The following is a 27,432-nucleotide window of genomic DNA, read 5'->3' on the forward strand; positions in this document are numbered from 1 at the left end:
CATTACGGCTGCTGCCCTCATCAGAATGCTGTGTGCTGCAGCGACTACAGCAGCTGCTGTCCTGAGGGATACCGTTGTCGGGTATCGACGCATCAGTGGGTTCACGCGAAAAGCAACCATACCGTAGCCGTGGTTGCGAATGTTGGCGTTGTTATGGGCGCACCGAGACAAGTTGAAGTTGACGTTTCCGGTGAGCGAGCCACTCCATTCGGTGTGATATATACTCAAGCGTGGCAGCTCGCAATCAACGAATGCACAGTGTGCGCACGTGCCCAGGGCACATGAGGATACAGAATCACGTGCTCCGAACGAGGACAGCTCTAGCCTTTGTTGGAATAGCATAGAAGTTACTTTGGCAAACTGACAAGGCACATTTACATGCTTTAGACACAAGGATATTAGCAGATTACAGAACTGAGATGTCTATTTTTCGGTTTGCAGGTACGTATTTATGCAGTAACTCTCATGTTTCAAATTTCTACGTGTACAACATTAAGCTATCTTCGTTTAAATTTTAAAGGCCTAAAGCACGAGCATGCATCAGAAAGACGTTATAATAAAAATGTCTTCAAAAATGCAGGGAAGTTCATTAAAATAGGCTCAGCGGTCGCTTAATGAGATCGTTTCTACATTTCACAAGTATTAAAACTGAAAAACTGCGGTTCGTTGCAACCTAAAGCTTCCTTTCAGCTGCGGCGCTGTGGTGGTGCGCCCGCCGCGGCTACATGAGGTGGTGGATTCGATCCCCACCACTGGCGGGCACCCACTGCGCTCAAAACAGGCACACTTTCTCAGACACTTGGCTTTCATCAGGAGTGCTACGCTTGGGAAAGGAGCCTTCGCCCTAAAATCCCATTTGAACCTTCATGAGCACATGAAACTGTGCACATCCGTTCAACGTAGTGATATTTGAGGAAATAAAATAGGAGGGAGCATTACTTTGATGCACCCAGCCTTTGCAAGCCAACTTTCCATGAAGCAGATTCATTTACTTATTCCGTCGAAAAGTGGGGCCGTACATGTGACCTCTGAACGTATAACGGCGAGGAAAGTAGTCTTTAATTGATGCGGCACTTGTTCGGCTGCTCTGCCTGCAGAGTGCGCAAAGCGCGGACGGACCGGAAACACTACAACCTACCGCGCGCTCTCACATGACGGTTGCATGTTGGGACCAATTCATTTGGCTTCAATCATCTAGCTCAACGCCCCCTCCCAGTCTCTTCCATCGTCCGCAGTCCCAGCGATGGCCCCAGACATATGCAACACCCTTTCAAGCCAAGACTAGAACTACTCGCAAACTTGCACTTCTCCCTTTTCCGCAGAACTGTCCGTACAGAAAATCCGTTGTCCCGATGGAAACTACTGCAACGACGGCCAGACGTGCTGCCTCCTGACAAGCGGCCAGTATGGCTGCTGTCCGTACGCGCACGCACAGTGCTGCAGCGATCACACAAGTTGCTGTCCTGAAGGATACATCTGCAAGGTATCCACGCGTCAGTGTCTTCACAAGGCCAGCAACCACACAATGCCCATGGTCCAGAAGGTCCAGCCTGTACTGCTTTCTGCGGCGACTCCTGAGGTTACCGGTAAGACGTCACTTTGGTTACAGTTGCGCGTAATTTTCCCTATGCACTTTGTTCACTATTATATGGTACAGGAGAAACTGAACTGTCGCTTTGCCGTGCTGCCAAGAGGCCAGCTTCACTGCCAAGATAAACACTCTCTGCCTTTGCATCAACTAGCATCAACAAGGTTCACAAGTCACAAGTTCCCAAGTCACTTGCCATAATCATTGAGAATGAAGCTAGAGCCGTTAATGTGTGTGCCCTTGATTGACTAGTGGAGCTCCCTCAAGGAGGCTGCATGGTCTTTAGTTTGAAACTTAAGCTGCTCTCGTGCTGTGCAACGGGCGGATCCAACTTCATGCCACTGCACCGCGTCTCCAGCTACTGCACGATCGTTACCGTTAGTTAGAGCTAATTCCCTCCATGAGGCTTTAATGCCTGTAGTGTTGATTGCATCTGGCCATCAATGCATCGGATGCTGCTAAAGGAATGGGGGAGGGGGGTGCAGGCGCCCCAGACCCCCTTTTTCCACCTAGATGCATCAGTGGTTAATACATCTTACAGGTAGACAACCTATCTGCAGCATGTGTTAATATATAATCACTGTGTGCACTCTATGTTACCTGAATCTGCACTCAAGGGAGTACACAGCCAGGTAAGATAGATTGCACACCCAGGTAACATCCTGTCGTGAACACAAAGAAAACATCCTACAGGAAAGATTAAAGTTGTTTCTCCGAGTCGTTCAAAAAGATGAGTAAGGATGCAGCAAGCACAAATGATGTTTCCTGAAGTTCACATAGGGGACAAGGAAACATAAAGGTCATGGCCATTTTCAAAGGGAGGCTTTGCAGACGCGATTCTAAGCGCCTGACCAACGCGCCACGGTTATTTGTTCGCAATGCCCAAAACTGCTGAGGCGCCCTTTTAAGCTCATTTCTTTCTCGAAGTTAACGCACTCAATGAATAATTTGGATACATCTAATTTCTCTCTCTATTTTGCAATAAAATAATGGTGCAATATTTCTAGATCTCAGTGCTCAACGCTGAGCCCTCCAACTATGTCACTCCAACAAAACCTATAGGTTTTGTTGGAATCACATAGAGGTTACTTAAGCATACTATGGTCCCGAAGAGAAAACATCTCGAGGTATTTATTTACTTGTTTATTTGAATACCTGCAGCGACCATAGGGCGTTGCAGAAGGGAGTGGTAGCAATAAATACCAAAAACACAATGCAAATATCAGATAACATATTCAAGAGCGTTTTCAAAGTCACTGGGGTCCATAATAGATACAACGGTGGTGGGCAAACGGTTCCAATCATTGCAAATTTGCAAACGAAAGGATGAAAGTGTTGGTTAGTGTGACAATGAGGAACAAACACTTGAAGGTGATCGTCGATGCGAGATGATATGAATGAAGGATGGGAAAGTATTTGTTGCTGAGGATGAGGGTTACAGTAGTAAATGTTATGAAATAAGGAGAGACATGCTGTTTTCCTGCGGAAGGAAAGGGACGGAAGCCTTAACGCTGTTTTCATAGATGAAACACTGGAAAGACAGGAGTAGTTAGTCTGCACTTCGTCGCATTGAGTTTCATTTTCCATCTCTTACACCAATAAGAAATATTGTTAAGGTGAGAATGTAGTCGTGATTTGTGAGTATCAGAGGAAATCAGGCGATGTAGAACACAGTCGTGCAGACGTATGTATCGCAACAAACAACAAGTGCAGACGTATGTATCGGAGTGAGTTTCCAACTTGGAAATTTTTTTTAAGAAGAAAAAGAAATATGGCCTGATGATGAGAGCTTCGGGATGCTGCGCTGGGGGATCGAGATTCGATCACCCCACTAGGCGCGTAATTCATTTGTGTGTTTGTGTGTGTGTGCAGTGTGTGTGTGTGTGTGTGTGTGTGTGTGTGCGCACGTGTACGCGTGCGTGCGTGCGTGCGTGCGTGCGTGCGTGCGTGCGTGCGTGCGCTACTTGGCAGGACATCACCTTCAATTTCCAAACATCGTTTTCATCAAATTGAAAACTGTCGGAAAGATATACAGTTAAACCCCGATATCAAGAAGTCGGTAATAACAGCAATTTGCTTCGTTATATCGAAATTTCGTTGTATTGAGAGTCAAACTTTTATGCAAATAAGTGCAGTTGCCGTTAGATTTTTCTTACACGGAAAGGGGCCGCAGAATTTTCCGGCAATGGAAGAGAGCAAATTTGAGTGAGAAAACGATTCATTTTGATAAATTTTGGAGTCGGCGACGAATGATACCGTTTCATGGCACGTACGATGGCGATATCTTCTTGGCGCTCCGAATTAAGCGAAACCAGCCATGCCTTCTCGTGCGCTTCGCGTGCCCGGACAGCGACGACACTATCAACCCCGCGGCTGATAGAATCGCCCGAACTGGGACGACGTTATCAGGAAAAGCGTCGACAGAGGGGAGCACGTGTTTCGTCTGCCTCTCGCTTCAGCGAGTCACGGAAACTCGAGATTATGCAACCTCCAATACTAAACTCGCCTTAAGACAGCTTACATGGTGCCGCGCCGTCTCGGCACGCCCACTCCTTGCACACGATGCAGATTACCTCCAAAACAGGATGCGCAGCTACGTATGCGCTCAGCAGCTCTTACAGCCGTGCGCAGACACAGCCGAGAGGCGCGCCAACTTACCCCCCTATCCGCCCCACCCCATCACGAGCGCTTGATCGCACTGAGAGCTCGTTCCCCTCCCCCTCTTTCTCTTCGCCCGCCTGGAAAGACGATACTCGTGAAATCACCATCTTTCTTGTCTCACCCCTGCACAGTTTCACTCCCACCTAAAGCACACAGTGCGCGGGGCGCGATAGGATCTTATCGCACTTGTACATTAAACGGAACATAATACGGCGCCACTTCGGCGGTCGCTCTTGCCGCGCGACGCGCAATTTGAGAGGCCCCATTTGCAAGCCCCCGCTCGTGATTCAATTATTTGACCATGGGCGCCAGCGGAAGTTTCAATTTATTGCCTCGGCATTCCTTTGGAGCGACAGTGAAATTTCGTTAAATTGATATCGCATACAAACACACTTCGTTATATTGAGGTTCTAAATACATGGTGTTCTATGGACAAGAGGCTGTGAAAAGCTGAATACTGCGTTACATCGAGAATTTCGTTATACCGAAGTTCGCAATGTCGATGTCTAACCTATTGCACAGGCTCTGCAACGGCAATTCCGACTCATTGCAGAAATGAGGCGCAATCAATTCACCACTCTATGCGCTACCTCTGAGAGATATCACACGTAAGCGCTCCTTAAAAGGACACTAAAGAGAAAAAGTGTTTCTCCTATATCAATCAGTTACCCTTATACAATATCAAAAACGCCACTCTTACAAAAATAACACGTTTGGTAAGCCAGAAAAAAAAAAGCGCAATCACAAAAAGACGCGCGCCGCCGTGAAGTTTCCGCACCACCTCGCTATGAAGTCGTGGATTTTGACAGCGTTTTCTAGGGCCTAGTTATTAGAGAGTTTTAGCCCAGCGGGTTTACGGCCAGCGGAGCGGAGCGGGCGAGCGGAGACGCGACTGCGCATGCGCACCACGCTGAGGCGGCCAGCGGTTTTACGGAGCAGCGTTTACGCCCGCTGGAAAGCACTCCCCAGCGGAGGGTATTGGCGGCGAGGAGTTACGGAGTCGCCCTCTATCGGAAGCGCCTCGCTGGCGTAGTATGAGGGATCACGTGGCGCGCTCCTCATAGGTTTTGCTGTCAGCGCTCACTGAAAACACCACGCGCGAGCTCTCCCTTAAGTACTTTCGAAACGAGAGAAGTTTCTTACTGTCTAAATAATAATCTTGGGCAAACTGAAAGCACACAATCGTTTACAGTCGCTATCTCTTTACCGAATACGTACAGTGAACGCCACTGCGCGCGGTCGCCGCGATGGAGTCAGCCGAACCGGCTTCTTGCGTGAAAAGTAGGTAAACGCTGAGAGCAAACTATGTGAAACATGTTCTTATAGTGTTTGTATAACTAAATGGAGCGTAATAGAATGAAGCCTCAATGCAGCGATCACGCAGATTCGCAGCGACCGAGTGCGCGTCTGCATGCTTGTCCGCGCACTGTTTCGCTTTCTCCGCGCGTGCGTTTTCGCACCGTGCCATGAGCTTTAGGCCGCAGAATATGAGCATTTGACAGTATATAAGCAACCATTGTTGCGTGGGCGCTATCAGAGCTGTTCAAAAATAATTTCATTGTAGAGACTTCGATGCCTACGGGGACTGTGATGTGCCGTCGCGACGATTCAATCTTTTTTTTTTCTTCAAAATTCTGTGACCTTTCGATACTATTTCTCGAGTTGCGTCGCACTGTATGTTTATCGGCGTTCTCAGCGTGCAATTTCCCGCTGCTCCTTTTTTGTAATCCAGTGCATTAATTCATAACACAAACATGACCATATGCCATGCTTTCTTTAAATGTGCTTCTTACCGCTGCCTTTCCACTCCACTGAACTTGCCAGTATCTATAGTATCGACAAGTTCATAGACCAAACCGTCATGACATTAGTCGGGCAGCGGACTCGGCCGTGCGTCTCAGTGCGCGTTTTCAGAACATCGCAGACCGGGCGCCGTAGCAGAAATCTTCCTCGCGTCGATCTGTGCTTGCTGCATACCCGAGTTGTAGCCGATAACTGTTTGCCGGTTTTTTGTTTCGCGAGCCAAGCTTCACACAGTTTCTTGTCTTGCGGCTACGTTTGAATAAGGCTGACGCCGGCCTCCGTTACGTGCGTCCGGCCCTGCGGCACCGAGCAGTAGCCTACCATGCCGCGCGCCTTCAAAGGCAGCCACTACATATTGTAGTCCTTTCAAGCGTTGTAAAGGAGACACTCGACGCGGGAAAATCTCGTCACTAAATGAGGACCGCAGCGTACGAGGGAATTTAAACTCTCGTTTTCAGCTCGCTTCGGCGCGCTCGAAGCAGCCGACGCGGCCGCTATGTCCACGTGATCCCTCCTAGCACGTCACGCCGACGGTGGCGCCAGCTTTTCCAGTGGTGGAGCTCGAGGCCAATACGCAGCGCGCGAGCGTGCGTAAGGGCGCGCGGGCGTGTATGGGAAATGCAAGACGGCAGCCGCGAACATGAACGCCGGCAGTTCTGCATCGAAGACGGCGACTGCCGCGCTGACCCGTACATTAGTACTCAGTACATTATTAACAAATAATGCACTGAGAACATGTAATATATTTTTATTCAACATTTCTTGCATAATAAAAGCAAGCGTAATTCAATTTCATTTCTCAGTAACTCCTATTCGAACCACTAGGTGGGGCAGCAGAGCGCCCCGCTCTTTACCCCGCTCGAGCGGGTGATCCGCTGGGCTAAAATTCTTTTTTCGTGAGCCGCTCCGCTGGCGCAACGGTGGAGACCGCTCCGCTCCGCTGGCCGTAAACCCGCTGGGCTAAAACTCTCTATTTCTTCAGTGGTTGAGGTAGACCACCACACGATGTTCTAAAGGAGCCAAAGATTGAACATGGCAAATTTCGGTAACTTTTGCTTAGCCAGCGCGACCCAAAAACGAAAAATAAAGATTACTTTGAGATCCGTGACGTCATAGTGGCGTCCTGGCATTGAGAATTCAGCACAAAATTCAAAAACAAACTTTGACTTTAATTTTCTATACTAATAATGAAACTGTTATTTCGAAATTAACGACAACAGTGTTATGAAATAATGCGCTATCCGTCTAAACTTATTTATAGTTAGTGCCATGATTTAGTGTCCGTTAAGTTCTTCATGCTTTTAACTTTATATAATCATCGTATAATCATCAACGCAAGCGGATCAAAGAGCACCGATCTCGCATTGGAACGCGGTAGCAAATGACAAATAGTTTCGTTCTCTGCGCGCGCGACTACACGACGCGGGAACAAGCAGACGAAAAGGAAATACGTCCCCCACGCTGCGGCACAGAGTAAATTGGAACAAAGACTCGCATACATTCGGTTTGTATGTTTGATTGTTTCTCTAAACTTTAAGTAGTCTACTGAAGCGAAAGATCAAGCGAATGACTGATGTTACCAAGAATAATTCTCGAAGTCACGTGTCACTGTGAGTGACGTCACAGCATTGCCATCTACGTAGGCGCACTTGTGCGACTGACGTCGCCTTTCCGGCTGTGAGCGCGGCGTCTGTGATAAGGGCGCACGGCGTTTATAATTTCAAATAACAGCTGTTTGTCACGGCGCGTAGCGGTGTGATACTTTGGAGACACGATCTTTAGCGCGCATTGTATGCGCTGCGCTTGTCAGCTCAAAATGTCCAGGCCTGGTGAGAGGCCCTTCACACGTGCGATAGTTCACCGCATGTGTGCCATAAACAGCAGCGTGGCTATGACGCGACAACAGAGAAAAGAAGTCGTGGCACGCAGTTATTGTAGAAGTACTTCTTGTTGGGCTAGTTAGCTCATTTAGTTGATTTAGCGTTAGTTGATTTTATCGGGTGGTGTTTGTTTCAATACATTCTGTTACATCACGACGACGAAGCGCATTCATATCCAAGTCAACGAATGTTTACTTCCCTCGAAACGCGGCAGTTCTTTTAAAGACACCGTTCCAAAAGCATGAGTGCGCAAAATAGGCTGTAAAGAAACTGCCAATTCCGACGCAGTTGTGTGCTTGTTAAGCACAAATATTTTCCAACATCAGTGTATAACAAAAAATCGTTATTATAACGGTAATGAAGATGGACAGGCGGCAATATGTTTGAAAACTTCGGGGAATGCAGGTATCATATCAAACAACATCGTATAGAAGAGAACGTACACCGCGTAGTTGATGTTCCCGTGCAAAGCAGTTTCGATAGCAGCCATGAATCGTTGTTTAATCATTGTGGATTACAAATTCACGGAGCGACCGCCGGGATGACTCAGTGGCTATGACATGCTGCTGGTGCGCATGAGTTCACTGGCTCGATGCCCAGTTGCAGCGGTCGTATTTCTATTAAAAACATGTGTGAAAAAATTCACCAGAACGCTTGTCTTGATGACTGTCGACGTTAATAAGATTAGCATGCAAGCAATGTAGCGACACGCCGTACTGCCGATGCCGAAACGCGTCATGTATGAGCCGTGTACTGCAGCCGCACTCCTCTGTTGCTCTTCCCTCTGGACACCTTGCGCCATCTAGCGGTGCCGCTGCGAAGTTCGCGTCGTTTCGCGTGGCCTCCGAGATTGCACGGGCGCGTGCGAAGCGTGTAGTGCCGAGTTCATATAGGGTGCTTCAACGAACACTTTAAAAAAATATATATTTAAGCTCCTTGCACCAGATAGCACAATAATAGTCCACGGGCTGGTCTACTCGAAGTGGCGTACATCAGTTGCACAAAAATTAAGGCGCATAATTCACGAATTAATAAAAAAGCACTATGTCTTTAATTATTATGGCACATATTGCAATTTACAAATTCTAGCGGGTGACACTGCAAGACATATCCACTTGTACGAGATATGCGTCGTCAAACTTGCGGTAGGAATGCGCTCTCGTTCAACTGACTCTCTTAAAAATACATCGCTTCATGCATTGAAGCACAAAAGTAACTGGAACGCCAATGCATTTCTTCCCATAGTTCGGGAAGTAATATCTCAAAACTGGTGTCATCCTGAGAATTCGTTCCAAGTGGATACGCCTTGCGAACTCCCCGGCTACAATTTGTAAATTTCAATGCGCCATAAAGCAATCACTTAAAAACTTGATTAGTGATTTTCAATTAGTCGATTATGCATTTAAATTTTTCATGCATGTCCGCCTCTTCGAGTAGACCAGCTCATGCACTAGAATTGTGCTATCTGCCACAGGTAATTAAACAAAAAATGTTTTTTTTTTAAGTGTTCGCTGGAACACACTGTATATATACAGTTTTACACAGCGGCCTTTCTAGGGGACGCGCAAATTTACGCAATGGACTGCTTACGGGGTGTGGCTGTGCTTGTCATCGACAGTGCCCAACCAGCTGTGCCCGGACGGCAACGAGTGTGAGGACGACCAGACCTGCTGCTTGCTACAAAGCGGCTCGTACGGCTGCTGCCCCTACAACCAGGCGGTCTGCTGCGACGACAAGGAGCACTGCTGCCCGGCTGGATACACGTGCGACGTGCAGGCCGCCAGGTGCATCAAGGGGGACCTGTCCTCCCCCCTGATGCGTCCTCTAGTTCCGAAGCGCCGCAGCAGGCTCACGAACACGATCCTTGTGGACGGTAAATATGCAGTGATATCTTAACGCAAATAGCGTTCTGTGACTATCTCGCCCGTTTGCGTGGCTGGTCGGAGGTCTGTGTTGCTCGATGGTCGGACTCGGCATCGAAAACGTTGCTTGGCTGGTTCGCTCGTTCGTTAGGGCTACCCGCCTATACTGGCAAATCACATTCGATGGGTTCTGCACAATTTTTCTTGCGTATTGACTCGCGGATAAGTGCTTATGGGCGGAGCTTCGCAACTGTTCATGACATTTGAGAAACTTCAGCGTTTTACGTGCGTTTAGTTTTGTTTTGCCCTTCCAAGAAGAGCAGTGGGGGTCGATAGAGGTGCCAACTACTGCTTCAAGATCGTATCACTAATAATAATAATAATAATAATAATAATAATAATAATAATAATAATAATAATGTAGTGAAGAGATTGTACAAGAGTCGCTAGTGGGTTCAGCGCTACTGGCGCTAAGCGCTAGTGGGTCGAGCGCTCCTGCTCAGCAACGGCTCTCGCGCTTGGAAGCTGTGACTGCCCTGCCCGTCGACGTTGCGCTGCTCCGAGCTCTGCCTAATAAACACCTTTAGAATTGGTGGAGTGTGCGGGGTAACCTCAGAAGATCATCCTGGAACTCCGGTCTCGTACCCTACCATCTACCATGCCCCAAGACGCCTCCCAGCAAACGCCTCCTCCTGCACCCACTGCGTGTCCCGGGGTGCCTCGTCATCGCGACCCTCCTATCTACACTGGAGCGGACGACACTGACGTGGACGAATGGCTCACGGCGTACGACAGGGTAGGCGACCATAACAAGTGGGACGAAGCGGCCAAACTAAGCCATGTTCTGTTCTACCTCGCTGGAGTTGCCAGCCTGTGGTATAACAACCATCAAGCAGAGTTCCAGACATGGTCGGAATTTAAGACTTCCCTCGCCGATGTATTTGGTCGCCCTGCTGTTCGCAAGCTGCGTGCCGAGCAACGTTTGCGAGAACGAGCTCAACAGCCAGGCGAAACGTTCACCAGCTATATCGAAGATGTCCTGGACCTATGCAGGAAAGTCGATTCGACCATGGCGGAGTCTGATCGAATCCGAAACATCCTGAAGGGCATAGAAGACGACGCCTTTAACATGTTGCTGGCCAAAAGTCCACGCTCTGTGGCTGAAATTGTCACACTGTGTCAGAGTTATGAAGAACTCCGCAGGCAGCGGTCACTGACCCGTCGATCTGTACCGCGTGACGAACACCTCGCTGGTTTGTCTGCCATGTCCAACCAGGCAGCGTTGCTCGCAGAAATGAAGGCGTTCGTCCGCGAGGAAGTTGCCCGGCAACTCTCGTTGATGGATTTTGCACAGCCGCAGTCGGTACACGCGCCTACGCCAAGTTTTGCGCCTCCGCTTCGTCGTGTCATAGCGCAAGAACTGCACGAGGTCTTGCCTGAACACCACCAGCGTGTTCCTGCGGCTGCGCCCCACGGCTACGCCGAAGTCATGGCCAGGCCCCAACAGATCCCGACAGCTGTGCCACTCAGCTACGCGGAAGTCGTCAGCCAGCCTCAACAACTCCCTCAGCGGGGACCTCGCACGTACGCCGAAGTCCTCGCTATGCCCCGACTGCCAGCGCCGAAAATCTTCACCCCACCACTCGCCAGCTGGTCTGCAGCCTCTACCCTGCCCTATCCGGCCATTCGGGCGCGTTGGCATCGATTTGTATGGGCCACTTCCCCTGACGTCGTCTGGTAACCGCTGGGCCATTGTGGCAGTAGATCACCTGACACGATACGCCGAAACCGCCGCTCTCCCAGCAGCTACAGCGCGCGATGTTGCATCATTCCTGCTACGCCGATTCATCCTGCGGCATGGTCCACCTCAAGAACTGCTCAGCGATCGCGGACGCGTCTTCCTGTCGGAAGTCGTTGAAGCGATTCTCAAAGAGTGCCACGTTGTTCATCGTACGACTACGGCGTACCACCCTCAAACGAACGGCCTCACAGAACGCTTCAACCGTACACTCGGCGACATGCTTTCAATGTACGTTGCCTCCGACCACACGAACTGGGACGCCGTTCTGCCATTCGTCACCTACGCGTATAATACCGCTACGCAGAGCACCACTGGATTTTCACCCTATTTCTTGCTGTATGGTCGACACCCTTCGCACACCATTGACACTATTCTGCCGTACCGGCCGGATGCATCAGAGTGCGTGCCTATTTCTGCCACGGTCAGACATGCAGAAGAGTGCCGCGACCTCGCACGGGCCTTTACTTCCGCTGATCAAGAGCGCCAGAGGAGCACTCGCGGTGACGCCACTGCCACGGTCACCTTCGATCCGGGAGCGCTCGTGTGGCTCTCAGTTCCTCTAACTGCCCCTGGCCTCTCATCAAAACTGGTCCCTAAGTATGCAGGCCCTTATCGTGTTCTCGAACGTGCATCTCCTGTGAACTATGTAATCGAACCAGTTGAGCCATCTTCAGACATGCGCCGTCGTGGACGCGACATTGTCCATGTCGACCGTTTAAAGCCTTACTACGACCCGCTCATCGTGACGAGCTGTTAGGTCGCCGGACGGCTCCCTTCTCGCTCCCGGGGGGTGGTTGTAGTGAAGAGATTGTACAAGAGTCGCTAGTGGGTTCAGCGCTACTGGCGCTAAGCGCTAGTGGGTCGAGCGCTCCTGCTCAGCAACGGCTCTCGCGCTTGGAAGCTGTGACTGCCCTGCCCGTCGACGTTGCGCTGCTCCGAGCTCTGCCTAATAAACACCTTTAGAATAATAATAATAATAATAATAAAAACTGACATCAGTTACGGTTAGGAGAACATTGCTACGCTAGCGTTTCATCTGCTAAAGAGCTTCGCTTGCAAAAGCATGACAGTTCAACATGGGATTGTACAGTATAATGACTCAGATTCGAATATTTAATATCGATCGGTTGGACGAATGAAAATTGGCTGACTAGTCAATTAAGAAGTACGCTACAAAGACCAAGCTCGGGTGAGAAGGACGCAGTTTTAGACGGCATCGGATCACTAATGTCACTTTGACTTTCTTTGCATTATTGCACCCCGCATTATTGAGATAACGCTCATGCGCGGCGCACGGTCAAAGTATAACCCTTCCGTGGGGAAGTGCGAAACCAGATCACCGCATTACGCGTAACGCAGAGGTGTGATCTGTGATCTCCACTTGCGGGAAGTTATCTTTTTCGTGCATGCTGAAACTTTCCTCTTTTAAGAGTGGTGGCCACAGCAGCAGGGAACCGAACCCTTGACCTTGTGCTCAACTGCGCGACGCCGTAGTCTCTATAAGCCAGCGAGCTGAATAGCAGGAGGGCATGAACATTACAGGTTGAATGACCATTAGGTCACAAGCGAATTCCCTTCACAAGGAATATTGTTTTCCTTCTTTGCAAAACAACGCTATAGCGACTACATAAGGCTGGCTTCTTCGCATTCATCGTTTATTCCTTTGGGAAGTTGCTGAGATCTCAAATCACTTTGCACCATATATGCTTCCGGGTGTCGTGGCACAGACTCACCTGCCGTTATCCAGCGTTTCCCAGTGTTTGCAGAACTGGAGGCGCATTCTGCTAACTGTTGAAGCTATGTTGAAGCCAGATTGAACCTGCAGCGCGAGAAACAATGCGAGCCATGAATAAATGGCCCCCATCCTTTTGGTAATCAGTGCGTCGCACTCGTCAGGAATGTACAGGGTGTCCCACGTAACTTGAGCGGCCACTCGCGCGCAAATTTTGCGTATATTTGCGGGCGTCTTTCTAGCTCGTAGAAACACTTTTATGTAGCACGTACTGAGCGACAGAAAGCTGTATCGGGAGTTCATGTTGCTCTACAATTTTCTGATTGACATTTTTCATCTGAGAAGTTGATTAATTAAGACTAGTTATCTAAGCTGAAATCAAGAAAATGATACGAGTATCTCCAAGCGACGGCAACCAACATTACCTTGGTTCTGTCCAGCTACGTGACATATGCATATATTTAATGTTTGGCTCAAGTTACGTGGGACACCCTGTATACAACAAAGCCAAAACAGAGGGACTTCCAAGCGCGACAACTACAACTTAAAGGAGTCGATAAAAAGGTTCATAGTCCAACAAGGTGCCGGCGCGAACTTGACAAAGACGCATCGAACTGACATGTCAGGCCCAAGTTTCCCGTTGGAGTTCATGCGTATACCATGCAAATTACAGTGGGCCGGTACGGCGTCAGTTGGGTACGGCCTCAGTAAAGCCTCCTGCATGACTTAACTTAGCTCAGTCTCACCGGGTTCGCAAAGCTCGTGCCAATGCCATCCCATTGGGTCGGTGACGAGCACCAGTTAGCCATGCACTGTGAATGCTCTGTTTATATACAAGCCCTGTGGTGGTGGTGATAAAATTTATTGAAAGGGGGAAGGGTAAAGGGGGACGTGGCTGAGGGATAGGTCGCGTCGCGTTGACGCTAGGGGCCGCTGCTATCTGGACCCGCAGAAATACAGTTCGCTTTTAACCTGTTCTGGCTTTATGATTCTTACAAGGCAAAATTTTCCCTGATTCACACCGAGAGCATAGGCGAAATGAAAGCTAATGTGCGAAAACATATTTCCCGTGACTCGGATGACATAACTTATTCATAGTATCCATTGGTTCTGCAGACCACGGGCTGATCTAAGAAATGTTCACACGTTGCGGTACACTGCGATACCGCAACTGGTGTACCACCTAAGGGCGGCCTACATGGATTATGGGGGCATACGCATCCATCTACCAAACAGTCTGACCATAATTCACAAACTTAGGACTGCAAATTTAGCGATTCGAGGTGTCACAGGCTGCCTACTGAAGTCGCAGTATAGTGCAGTGCAGAGTTCGTGACAGAAGGCTTCGTCACATTACAAAAAAACTACACCCATATTTGGTTTTCTTTAGTTCTTGTTCATGAAAACAAAATTAACATTTTTGACACACACACACACACTCACACACAAAGAAAAAAAAAAGAAGCGAGTTTCACAGCGTAAAATGTCCACATCGGTAGGGTCGTGTCGCGCCAAGCCGACTTCCCAGTCGAGCAATAGGCGTCAAGTTCTCGTACACTTAGACCCTTGCGCAAAAATTCCCGTGCATGCATGCTTTGAAAAGGAGCCGGCGAGCCAGAGCCATCCCGCCGGACGTCGTCGTCGTCCATAGTGTGTCCAGGAGGGAGGACCACTTGCTCGAGCAGCGCCAAGTGCTGCCTGTGGTACGACAAACTCAGCTGGTTCTGCTGTCCGTACGCGAACGGCACCTGCTGCGGCGACGGCACTTTCTGCTGCAAGGCAGGCTTTTACTGCTTCGTGCCGACACAGAGCTGCATTCCGTACGGAGAGCGCGCTCCAGCCGTCGTGGGCCACGCCGCCAACTATCGGCAGGAGGCGCGCGCGCGCGTTCGTAAGTCCAAATATTAGAGACTTTTAGCTTGTACGCCATTCCGGTAAACGGGAGCGGTTTGGGCGGATTACCGGATGGTCGGGGCGTAAACGTGAGCGGTGAAGCCGCCTGGTGTTGTAGAGCTCAACCAGACAAACGCATAGCTAAAACTGCAGTAACTCACCATATCCTGCTTCGCCACCCGTGCAAATTTTTGGCAGCGGCGTAATTGTGAACACGATTACGCCACTGTAGAAAATTTACGCCAGCAGCTACGCAGAATATAGTAATTAGCTCTGTGTTTGTGTGGTTGAGCTTTGCGCCACCAGCTGGCGCCACCAATCGGGCCACTCAGGTTGGCGCCCCCGCTAAACCGGAAAACCGCCCGCGCTTGCCCGAATACCGGACACGCTAAACGTCTCTATTGACAAACGTTTCCGTAAAAACAATCGATAACGAATGTCGACGACAGCGTCCAGCTTCTTCTAAATCTGCTGGAATCCTATTGGGCGGAATTACTGAGCATTCCTTTCTCCGCGACTCTCTCTGCGGACACATGTATATAAGGAAGTGAAAACAATCTTATAAGTATGAGGGCATACTCTACATATATGGCACTCTTTAGCGGCGTGCCTACTCGGACCTCATTCTTTCAAGTGGAGGCTCGAAAAACAGCTAGCTGGCATTGCAACACACGAACATGAGTACTGATTCGTATGAGCGCTAAACTTGCACTGGCGTTCGAGTAGCGCCTGCATGATCACTGAACGATCGCGTGAAGTCTTCTAGTTCGAAGCACGGGAACGAACTGTGTAGATGACCAGATCAAAGAAAGTGACAAAATTGCGGTAGAAAGCGTTCCTAATGCTTCCCTTACGAATATCGTGCTTGACATTCAATTGTAAGTCTAAAGAAAGTATAATGAACGCAAGAGAGAGTCAATCGAAATACCAAAAAACTCTTATGACGATATTTGTAACGGTTGCCGAAAGACACGTTAGCCTCTTTGAAACGCGCTGGAATTCTGCGGAGCGACATTTCCTAAAAACCATCCAAGAGGACGAAGCAAGGACAGGCATGCCACACATCCGGGAAGAGAGTGGCGTGATACACAGTGCCGTACTCCACCACGTGACTTTACCATGTGGCTTACGCGACGGCTGATCGCACTGTCTCTCGTGTCGGTCCGCTTTACAGGGTGAAAAGCCGACCATGCAGACGCGCCAAACACCGCGGAAGAAGACAAGAAAAGCTTCGCTTTAATTAAGGAATCATGCGCTTGAAAGACTGTAGGTTGCTGTGGGAATATTTAGGTATGATCACGATGATGATAATTTGGTGTTTTGGGGCGCAAGGGTCGCCATGCCACTGGCGCAAAATACAGCGTTGAATTATGAAATATAAGATACTTTTAGCGTGTGCACTATTCCAGGAAACGGGGCGGTTTGGGCGGATTGCTGGATGAGCGGGGGCGTAAACGTGAGCGGCCGGAGAGGTGGAGCCACCTGGTGGCTAGAGCTCAGCCAGAAAAACACAGAGCTAAAATTGCAGTAACCTCCTATATTCTTCTTCGCTGCTGCTGCACATTTTCGGCAGCGGCGTAATTGTGAACAAGATTACGCCGCTTTAGAAAATTTACACCAGCAGCTAAGAAGAACATAGTAATTGGCTCGGTGTTTATGTAGTTCAGCTCTGCACCACGAGCTGGCGCCACCAATCTTGCCGCTCACGTTTACGCCCCCGCTCATCCGGCAAACCGCCCGCGCTTGCCGGAATACCGGACGCACTAAAATGTTCTATAGATGCAACATGGCTGTCAAGAGGCCTAAAACATGCAGTCCCTGTAAAGTGCGGCAAGATATATATGCACAATTGGTGGTTCCACGCAGGGGCGCAGAACTCAAACAGACAGAGAGCTATTATTATAGTCAGTAGTGTATTCTACTTTGCTGTTAGTGTAAAGTTTAGGCAATGCGCAGTCGTGAACACATTGTGTTCTTAATTGCTTTTTCGGCAAGAGCATTCGAGGAACACTAAAACGTGTCTGTAAGCCATTGTGGTTAGACAAAGCGTCACAAGACGTCGCTACCAGCGTGAGTTAAGCCGGTATAAGTCAAACGCCTGTAAATAATTTTAGTGCGTCTGGTATTCCGGCAAGCGCGAGCGGTTTGCCGGTTGAGCGGGAGCGTAAACGTGAGCGGCCAGATTGGTGGCGCCAGCTGGTGGTGCAAAGCTCAACCACACAAACACAAAGGCAATTACCATATTCTGCCTAGCTGCTGGTGGTGTAAATTTGCAACAGCGGTGCAATCGTGTTCACGATTACGCCGCTGCCGAAAACTTGCAGCAGCAGGGAAGCAGGATATAGTGAGTTACTGCAATTATAATTCTGTGTTTGTCTGGTTGAACTCAACGCCACCAAGCGGCTGCACCCTTCGGGTCGGTCACGTTTACGCCCCCGCTCATCCGGCAATCCGCCCCCGTTTGCTGGAATAGCGCGCACGCTAAAAGTCTCCATTGCTTATATCGGACATGCTCAAACTTTAATAAAGAGTTTTAGCATGTCCGGTATTCCGGTAAACGCAAGCAGACTGGGTGTTTTGCCGGGTGAATAGGGGGTTGGAGATGTAAGCGCGAACTGCCGACGTGACGGGGTAAAGATCAACCAGAGAGCTATTATTGTCGTACCAACGATTACGCCGCTGCCGAAAGTTCAAGCGAAATAGAATAAACTTGTTAACTGCAATAACAGATCCCTGACTGGGGCTTTGCCCCATCACGCCAGTAACTCACGCTTATACGCTTCCACTCATCCGGTAATCCGCCCAAACCGTCCGCGTTTGCCGGAATGCCGGACTCGCTTAACCTCTCCGCCATCTCTCGTGCCACCTGCAGAAGTGAAGACTACCTGCCCCGACCAGAGCACCTGTCCGGACAAGATGACCTGCTGTCAGTCTAAAAACAGCACGTACGTGTGCTGCCCGTTTGACAAGGCCACCTGCTGCAAGGACGGGGAACACTGCTGTCCCGGGGGCTACCAGTGCGACGAGGCCCGACGGATGTGCACACGCAAGCTACGCCCAGAGGACGTGCCGGCACTCAACGAATTCCCGAGCGACGCGAATCTTTAGAAGGATTGCGCCTCCTCTACGTTATAACGAGGAGCGGGGGCTAAGAGCGAAACGCTACAAAAGATATTGAGATTGCCAACGAGTGCGTTATTTGCTTTTTTTTTTTTCACTGATCACTCACGAAGCACTTGTTCGAAATAGTCAAGAATCATTGTTGTGTGTTCCGATTGTTCAAATAAAGCGAGTTTTTTCTTTTTTGTACGTTGGGGATCGGCGGACTGATTGAACTAGTACCGAAACCTATCAGCAAAAGTGCACTCACGTCGCACAAGAAGTGAACTTATATGTGATTCAGATAAGTCAACTGAGCATGACGAGTGCGCTACAACGTTCCCAATGCCAAGTTTGGACAAGTCTTTAATACCAAGGTATACTCACATCCCTAGGCGAAAAGAAAATCACCTTTATCACGGAATCCCTGGTCCACAGTCCGCATGGTTTCGCTCAGAAAAGTTATTGCATTCCTGTGTACAAAACAGGCGGGTACAAAATAATACGGTATCTACGAGCGCGTGCCAAACTGCATTCTTGCGAATTTGAATGAAGCAAGCGCCTTCTGCCGACACATATAATTGCACATGCACACCCTTTATAGCTAGCGTGCTTACCGCTGCGGCCACTGCGTGCCAGCATGCTGTCGGGATAGCGATGTTAGTAGATTGTTACGCACGGAGAACGGTATCTGTTATTAGTATTATTAAAGATATCCCAGTTTCGCCATAAGGAAGAAGCAATTAATGCGATAGCAACACGTTAGAATATTACACGAAATGTAAGACTCGTAGCTGTAGTGGCAGTATGAATTGAAGCAAACGTTAGCTAAGACCGAGCTGTTGTGCTAGGGGTCCTCTGTTTGAATGCCGCCATCGGACGAATTCATGTATGCTTATAATTAGAGCCAACGTATTAGCGACTTTACAACCACTTTTCGTTATCCAGCATATTCCAAACCTCTTTGCTGGGCCGATCATGGAGCTAGTGCACAGCCGTGCCAATGAATTTAGCATTTTGAGGTTCGAGCTCTGGTATAAATTTGCACTTTTAATATTTAAGCCTGAGAAGATTTAAGATAAAATGCATGTGCTCTCGTTGTTTTGTTTCATGACGTTTGTGGGCTGTCATTCTCAAAAACTCCGAGGAATAATTTTGTCAAGAATGTAAGATCTGGTATGGCCAACTTTAGCGATAGAATGGCGTGACAATATAAGCCGCATATACCGCATGGCATATAGCATACATACGTCTAGGACATCTAAACATATACGGAACCTCACCGAGATGATGGCGACGGCAAAAATACGCTTGGAGTGTCCATAGAACTGCTATCGCAATAAAATTATTCCTTCGAGTAAATATGGAGTCTACGGTAGGGGAAGACTTTAATGATGTGAAGGGTCCACCTTCGCAGGTGCGAGCGAGCAATATTTTCTCGAAGAGCAAAATATGTGCGAGTCATGTTCATTTGTGGAAATTGCGCCTCCCGGTGGTGAAGTACTATCACTCGGCTTTTCGTTCTCGTAACTATATATCCAGGCTTAACCACTGGTCTCTACGAAAACGATCCTTCAGCCTGCTACACCTGGATTCGTTCGGCTTTTATCAAGTTTATATTTGGACTGTGTGGTACAGCGCGAAGCGGAACAGGGGGCACAGGAAAAAACGAGGACCCTGTCCCTATGTCCACTGTCCAGCTTCGCGCTGTACCACCCAGTTCTAAAATGGAAAGCCAACTAGCCCAAACCATCACCCTCCTAATTTATATTACCCGCCGTGGTTGCTCAGTGGCTATGGTGTTAGGCTGCTGAGCACGAGGTCGCGGGATCGAATCCCGGCCAGGGCGGCGGCATTTCGATGGGGGCGAAATGCGAAAACACCCGTGTACTTAGATTTAGGTGCACGTTAAAGAACCCCAGGTGGTCGAAATTTCCGGAGTCCTCCACTACGGCGTGCCTCATAATCAGAAAGTGGTTTTGGCACGTAAAACCCCATATTTTTTTAAATTTATATTTGTGCTACCGAATCAAAAGACATGCTATCACTGAAGAAAGTAAGACGACGTCTAGGTCATCCAGTAAAAATAAGAAGCCCAGGGCTACATAAGACTAATGAAGACGAAGCAGACGCGCGCTATCAGTAATGGATACGGATTATGACTTCATTATCTTCATTTCATTTAAAAAAAACTACTACAGCACCCCATTTATGACTGACCGATCCTCCGTAGGGGGTTATAGCCATAAAGCCAGGAACAAACCAACCAACAAACGTATACACGTACAAGAAAATGTAGGACCACCTGCGCAACTGTGAAAGGAACGTGCTAGACCAGGAATTGCCGATCTCCATCGCCAGGCCAGACCCGTCCGTCGCTACAGCCCGTCACCAGGAACATGAAGGCACGGACGCCAGTTCTAGCCAGTATACATAAGTTGAGATTTAGCCAATCACGGCAGCTGCTCGCGCTATTGCGCTTTTTGTGGATCCGTATTCGTTGCTGCAGCATCGGCCGGGTGGCTGAGATGTGGAATGCTGGATTGCCAATTTGTTGGTCGCGACTCGAAAGTCCGAATCCTTCGCGGCACAATATTTCTTTTTTTTTTAGCTTTGCAATTTTCTTGAGAAGTGTTTTAGTATTTTAGCGACGGACACCGACGGACGTCAAAACAACCAGGCTAGAGAGCCTCTAACCACTATCGCTGTAAAATGATGACTACTCAAGCAAATGAAGACCGAACTTCGCACTCTCAATTAGGTAATTAAACAGCGCTCTACGCCAACGTGGCATCATAAAAGTAGGTGCCTTTGTTTTCGTATTTGAATCGTTTTGGTACAGGGAAAGTTTGCGAGACATGCTATTGGTATAGAGTGCGTAGTCGAATTATAACACTATCTAGTTTCGCTGTTTACAATTAAACACAGGCGCTGCGCCGCTTGCGCTTTCGCTCACTAAAGTATCCAAGAAAATTTAGCGGGCAATAAAGACAAGCGCGAGAAGCAGAAATACCTTAAAACAGAAGCTGACAAATTTTCAACACTTTTCTCCTGTATCTAGGAGCATAATTTCACGAGTCAAGTTTGCAGCACGTTATACGAAAAGTTGAAGGAATTGGTCTGTGGGCATTCCGCGTTTTTATCGGAAAACGTAAAGACAGAGTGTGCATTCATCGAAACGCCTTTAAAACACGCTTTTAATGCGATCAGAATTCTTAGGATGCTCCACGAACTTTCCGGTATCTGTGTCTGCAACCGGTTTTCCTATCAAGTGACCTTAGTTGTATACTAGCCTCGGGAAATTAGGTATGTGCTCGTGGTCCTCCTATTGTCGTGCTCATTGCACCGATGTCATTCCAGCTTCGTCGTCCAGCTCGCGTCATCACGTCGTTGTCACACCATCATTGTCATGTACTCGTTGTCATCGCATTGTCCTCACACCATCATTGTCATATACTTGTTGTCGTCTCTTTGGCCTCACACCATCATTGTCATGTACTAGTTGTCATCTCATTGTCCTCACACCATCATTGTCATATACTTGTTGTCGTCTCTTTGGCCTCACACCATCATTGTCATGTCATTGTCCTCACACCATCATTGTCATATACTTGTCATCTCTTTGGCCTCACACCATCATTGTCATGTACTCATTGTCATCTCATTGTCCTCACACCATCATTGTCATATACTTGTTGTCATCTCTTTGGCCTCACACAATCATTGTCATGTACTCGTTGTCATCTCATTGTCCTCACACCATCATTGTCATATACTTGTTGTCATCTCCTTGGCCTCACACCATCATTGTCATGTACTCGTTGTCATCTCATTGTCCTCACACCATCATTGTCATATACTTGTTGTCGTCTCTTTGGCCTCACACCATCATTGTCATATACTCGTTGTCATCCCATTGGCCTCGCGCCGTCGTACAGTCATCATTCACTCGTCTTGACGCCATATCGTCGTCGTCACGCAGTCGTCACACACTCGTGGTCGTCCCATACCGTTGATGTGCGCATTCGTCTTGACGCTGTCGTTGGCACGCCATCGTCGCCATACTGCCTTCGTCGTTCCATCGATGTCATCTTACTTCGTCATTCCTTCATCGTCACCGCTTCGCGGCCATACCGTCGTCGACCGTGCGATCATGGCCTATCCTGACGACCGAGCGTTATAGGAAAGAGAGCCGGACCGGTTCTAGTGTCTGTCGCGTACAGCAGAAAGAATTGAAACCTCGCACGGACCACTACGGATTATAAACTCGGGTGTCTTCAGGGATACGGTGCGTCGCTACATTGTTTTGCATGCTAATCGCATAAACGTCGACAGTTATTTGCTTTTCTACTGCCTCACAAGCTTTTTTCTTTTCCCTTTAACAAACTGACACCCTATTTTAAAGAAATTTGTGCAAAGTGCGCTGTATCCCCAAAGTCCACATCTGCTTCGCAAGGTTGCTGATAAATCAAGCAAACATCGCTGCGCGCGACCTCCAGCGATAGGCATGGTTTGAAGTTTGCGCCTTGCGAACGGAGAAACAAAATTGGAGGTCAGTTTCGCGGCGCCACCGCTAGATGGTAGTACGAGTCCTGGATAGCCACGGAAAGCTATTTCCGAAGTTCGTTCAATTTTCAGCTATTCAGTATTTTTTTCTTTTTGAACGTTGATGGTTATGATGGTATTGTTGCTTTATTGTTGCACTATTGTATTTGTTGCTGTATATTATTTGCGGTATAACTGTTCTTCACTTCTCCTTGTATATATTTTATATGTACTGATATTCTAATGCCCCTCCCCTCTATAATGCTTCTTGTAAGCCCTGAGGGTAATAATAAATAAATAAATAAATAAATAAATAAATAAATAAATAATGAAGTCACAGCATCCCCTTTCATACGGGATTATTGTCGCGTGCTATTTTGCCAGCGGAAACCTTCAGCACATGGATTTGGCTAAACGTCGCCTTTTCCGGTTTCCAACCTTAGTGGATTCTTATGCGCCTTCTTGAAGCTTATTTTCTGTCGCGAATTAGCTGCATGGAACTAAGTAGTGTCATTTCGCCTCTAGTTTCGACGATTTGATGACACTCACGACATTACGAGCAAGAGCTGTGATTTGAATAAAAAGAAGCTCATTTACGTGCGTGCGGAACGTAATTAAGTCACTTGATGCATAAGGTACTTAACTCACTGAAGAAGGTGCAGACTTAGCAACATCCCTGATCGAAGTCGCCATAGTTAATTTTTCCGCTGACTGTTATATAATTAGGAATATTAATGGTAGGTGTAGCACAAAGCTTAAGAGAAGCCGTACCGTGATGTCGTAATGAATTCACGCGAAATTGTAAAAAAAAAAATCCATCTAACGATCACGGATTTTCCTACGTTGGATGAATAATTGCAGCTTCAGGTTTCCAAGCTAGCATTACGAAACATAATGGAGTGCAGACATTGCAGCGCTAAAAGCTAATGAAGCAGTTTATTATTATTAAGTTTATTATTATTGCGTCAGCATTAGGAGTGCCAAAGTGGGGGAAAAGTGTGTGTGCGTGTGAAGTGTGGGAAGCCGGTCACGTGGTGGAGGTGTATACATGCATACACTATACATGTACATAATGTGTGAACAGCGGTTTCGCTTGGAAGCGGAACGAGAGCAGGTGAAATACACAAAATGCATACAATACACGTACATAAAGTGCAAAAAAGAATCTTATCGCCGGATAGGTACAAGATCAAACACGTAAACCTTAAGAACAACTACGAATGTAGACTATCAGGAGTAAATAGAGAGAGAGAGGGAGGGAGGGAGGGAGGGAGGGAGGGAGGGAGGGAGGGAGGGAGGGAGGGGGAGGTTAACAAGGCCGTGCACGGTTGGGCGGTTGGCATTGCGCTGCTGAGAAGGATGTGGCGGGTTCGGTTCCAAAAGCAGCTGCCACCTTTTCATAGGGTCTGAATGCAAAAAAAATGGGGGACCGTTATGGCGGATCTGTGTGAGATAGTACATGCAAGTGGATAAAGTTCAACTTTAAAAAAAAAAAATTATTTTCGGTAACATGCCTCTAGCGCAAAAATACAGCTATCAGAGACAAAGGATCAGTTTTAAACACGAGATCTGTAATTGCCACTGAAAGGAAACTACGCGAACAGCCTCAACTACTTTAGAGCCACGCTGCAAACAAGCGTTCCAAGAAAGAATGGCGGCTTGAACTATATTTCCCCAAACGCTAACTGAAGGGACACTAAAGGCAAATATTAAGTCAAGCTAAAGTGATAGATCAGTGCTACAGAATCCCCAAGGCGTCAATATTATCTCGAACTGAGCCTTAATAAATGAGAAACTGAGGTAAATGCAGGACATGATTAGACTCCCCCGGGACATTCAAGTACTTGCCCGATGACGAAAGCACTTTTCAGTTAAATTCTGTCAATAGTACTCAACTACTCTATGCAAAAAACATCCTTGCATTGTATTATCAGACGAAATAAAATGCCCCTTCTCCACTTCTATTTCATTTTTAGAAAAAGTAACTCATTGAAATTACACTTGACAAAGACGCGGGCACGCGAAAGGGTTCGTTTTCGCTCGGCTCTGCGCCGCCAACGCTCTCGCGTTTCAGTAGTTTCGTTTAGTGCTGCTGTGGTTTTGCTGGCTCGCGAAACTCGCACAAACTGCAGCTAGCACAGAATTCAACTTCCATATGATGTCGCGGGATGCCCGAACGGTCTACGCAACGTGACCACTCCCGGTTGGGTGGCGGGAGATTTGAATTTCGAAAACGTTATTCGGACCCTTCAGATGCAATTTTCTTGCAACCTTAGTCATTTCTTGGCACGAAACAAGCGTTGCGAGGTTTCTGTAATGATATTTAAACAGTCCACGCCGACTTAGTATTTTCCCTTAGTGTCGCTTTAAAGGGACACTAAAGTGAAAAATGATTTCTTCTGCATCAGTAAATTACCGTTCTACAACACCAAAAACACCACTCTTACAACGATAAGACGTTTGGTAAGCCAGAAAGAACGAAATACGAGTGGCGACGCCTACTTGAGTTCCCGCACCTGGGGGCTGTGATGTCATGGATTTTGATGGCATCTTCTAGGGCCTACAAATTATATATAGCGGTACAAATTGACTACACTGTGTTCTAAAGGAACCAAATATTAATCATGATAAGTTTCGGCAACCTTTATTCAGCCAACGCGGCCCAAATGCGAAAACATACTTTGGAATCCCTGACGTCACGCTGACGTACCGGCGCTGGGGTTTCGGCGCGAAATTCAAATACTGATACTTGGACCTTCATTTTCTCATCTAATAATCAAACGATCTTTTTGAAATAACTGCGTGCAGGGTTTTCAAACAATGCTCCATTAGTCTAAACTGATTTATTGTTTCCCTTTAGTGTCCCTTTAAATAATTAAAGAAAAAAAAAAGTCTGATATTGCGGGGAAAAAATGCAGCACATCCAACTATAGTTGCAATCTGCACACAGCAAAGCTTCGCGTGAGTGCATCTAGTCGAAACACGAATACACGCACGCACGCAGGGGCGCAGACAAATTATACCAGGCTTTTCTTAAGCGAACAGACCGCCTTCAACGCATCATGGTTCTAGAGGCATCATGCGCATGCGTACATAGCGAGATTCGAATCCATTCTATCCGCAAGAAGCGTTTACTTCCTCGCTAACGTGCAGCCGGGGATGCGCGAAGGCGAACTTCATGGTTTCTTTCCATTCCCCTCACGGTCCTCACGGAGAGAGAGAAACCTGCTGAAGAACTTGTGTGCCATAAACGGTACCCGAAAGCACCCGCTGACACGAAAACATCACAGGTTGTAGCTCGAAAAATAAAGTGTACATGACGATAAAAAGAAAAAAAAAACCAAATGACTGACAGCAAGCAAAAATCACGGATTGCCATGTAGGTTTCCATCGCAAAATAAACAACAACAACAACAACAAAAAGCTTCCTTTTTGTTTCTGCGTTGCTTCGAAAAGTGCTGTCGTTGTTCATTTCTCATAATCTACGATACCTTGTTTAGTATCCGGAGAACAGTTATAACGAGAATTCAACATTCGGATGTTATTATTTGGCTAATTTGGAGTCTACTCAAAAATACCCAACATTTATTTTTCGAATAAGAACAGCCAAGGGTGTAGTATATAAGATTCGTTTTCGAAACTTGGAATACTCGGCCAGCCCTAGTTTCGACACGCTGTGCCTGTCAGTGGTCACAGCGTCTGCGGCCAGACGACAGGCGGTCGCAGCTGCTGCGCGGGCTACACAACTCGTCCTTGAAGAAATAGCGCTCAGCAGAGCAGCTTCCGCGTAAGGTGGGAAGGAATGCTGGTACCGTAGAGCGCCACCCGCAACGCGTAGTGGCAGTGCCCTTCCCCCCCCCCCCACCTAGTGCGACAAATAACCACCTTCCAAAATATGCTAAGCTCGTTGGTTCTTAATGAATTCCTTATCGCACAACATTGATTTCCATAACGTGCGTCACTTACAGTGTTCAGAAGAAAAAAATCGATGCCTTATTATCGCTATCCTATTACGGATAACAGACGGTCCTGTTGAAAAGCATGCGCCGCGGCTGTGGGAGGCAAGTGGTGCCGCCGGGCTTCTGCCGGTAAAGTAGGTAAAAAACGCGCTCGCGGCCTCGTGCTCGGCCATTATGGGACGTCAACGCTCGGAAAGGGGTGTGTGTCGAAGGCATCCCCACCTCAATAGGTGCAATTGGGGCGCCATACACGGGAAACGGCCGGCCGCCATGGAAGCGGCCCGAAAATTACTATTTTTATAGCGAACCTTGCTATGTCTCACTGATTCGTCCGCGAGCGCCGAAAACGCAGTGCAGGAAAGCCAACTTACACATCTGCGTAGAACACTATGCAGTTTACATTTGCAGTGCCGCGCCAGCGTCGACTGGCCGGCCGGTCAGTGCCCGATAACAGCGCACGGAATGTAATCACGATTCACCGAACGACAGCATGATTACGATAGAATGACGAACAGTTGCCTGTTTACCTGTTTACCAACTTGATGCCGCGGCTAAACGTGTTTCTCCCTGATATTCTCCAAATGTTCATGCATCTCGTCATCGTTGGAC

General features: G+C 48.0%; 1 protein-coding gene across 4 annotated transcripts in view; it reads left to right on the plus strand.

Annotated features, from left to right (window-relative positions):
* The window catches only part of LOC135901915 (progranulin-like), a 68,711-nt gene extending 50,182 nt beyond the window's left edge, over positions 1-18,529 (plus strand). For all 4 annotated transcript variants that reach the window (XM_065431747.2, XM_065431745.2, XM_065431746.2 and 1 more), the window contains 3 exons: positions 1,323-1,586; positions 9,551-9,805; positions 18,093-18,529. In XM_065431747.2, the coding sequence (XP_065287819.1) occupies positions 1,323-1,586; positions 9,551-9,805; positions 18,093-18,328 (755 nt within the window). In that variant the 3' untranslated portion in view covers positions 18,329-18,529. The remainder of the gene's footprint in view (positions 1-1,322; positions 1,587-9,550; positions 9,806-18,092) is intronic.
* The last annotated feature ends 8,903 nt before the right edge of the window (positions 18,530-27,432 follow it).

Source organism: Dermacentor albipictus, chromosome 9 (genome assembly GCF_038994185.2).
Source record: "Dermacentor albipictus isolate Rhodes 1998 colony chromosome 9, USDA_Dalb.pri_finalv2, whole genome shotgun sequence".
Taxonomy (NCBI): Eukaryota; Metazoa; Arthropoda; class Arachnida; order Ixodida; family Ixodidae; genus Dermacentor; species Dermacentor albipictus.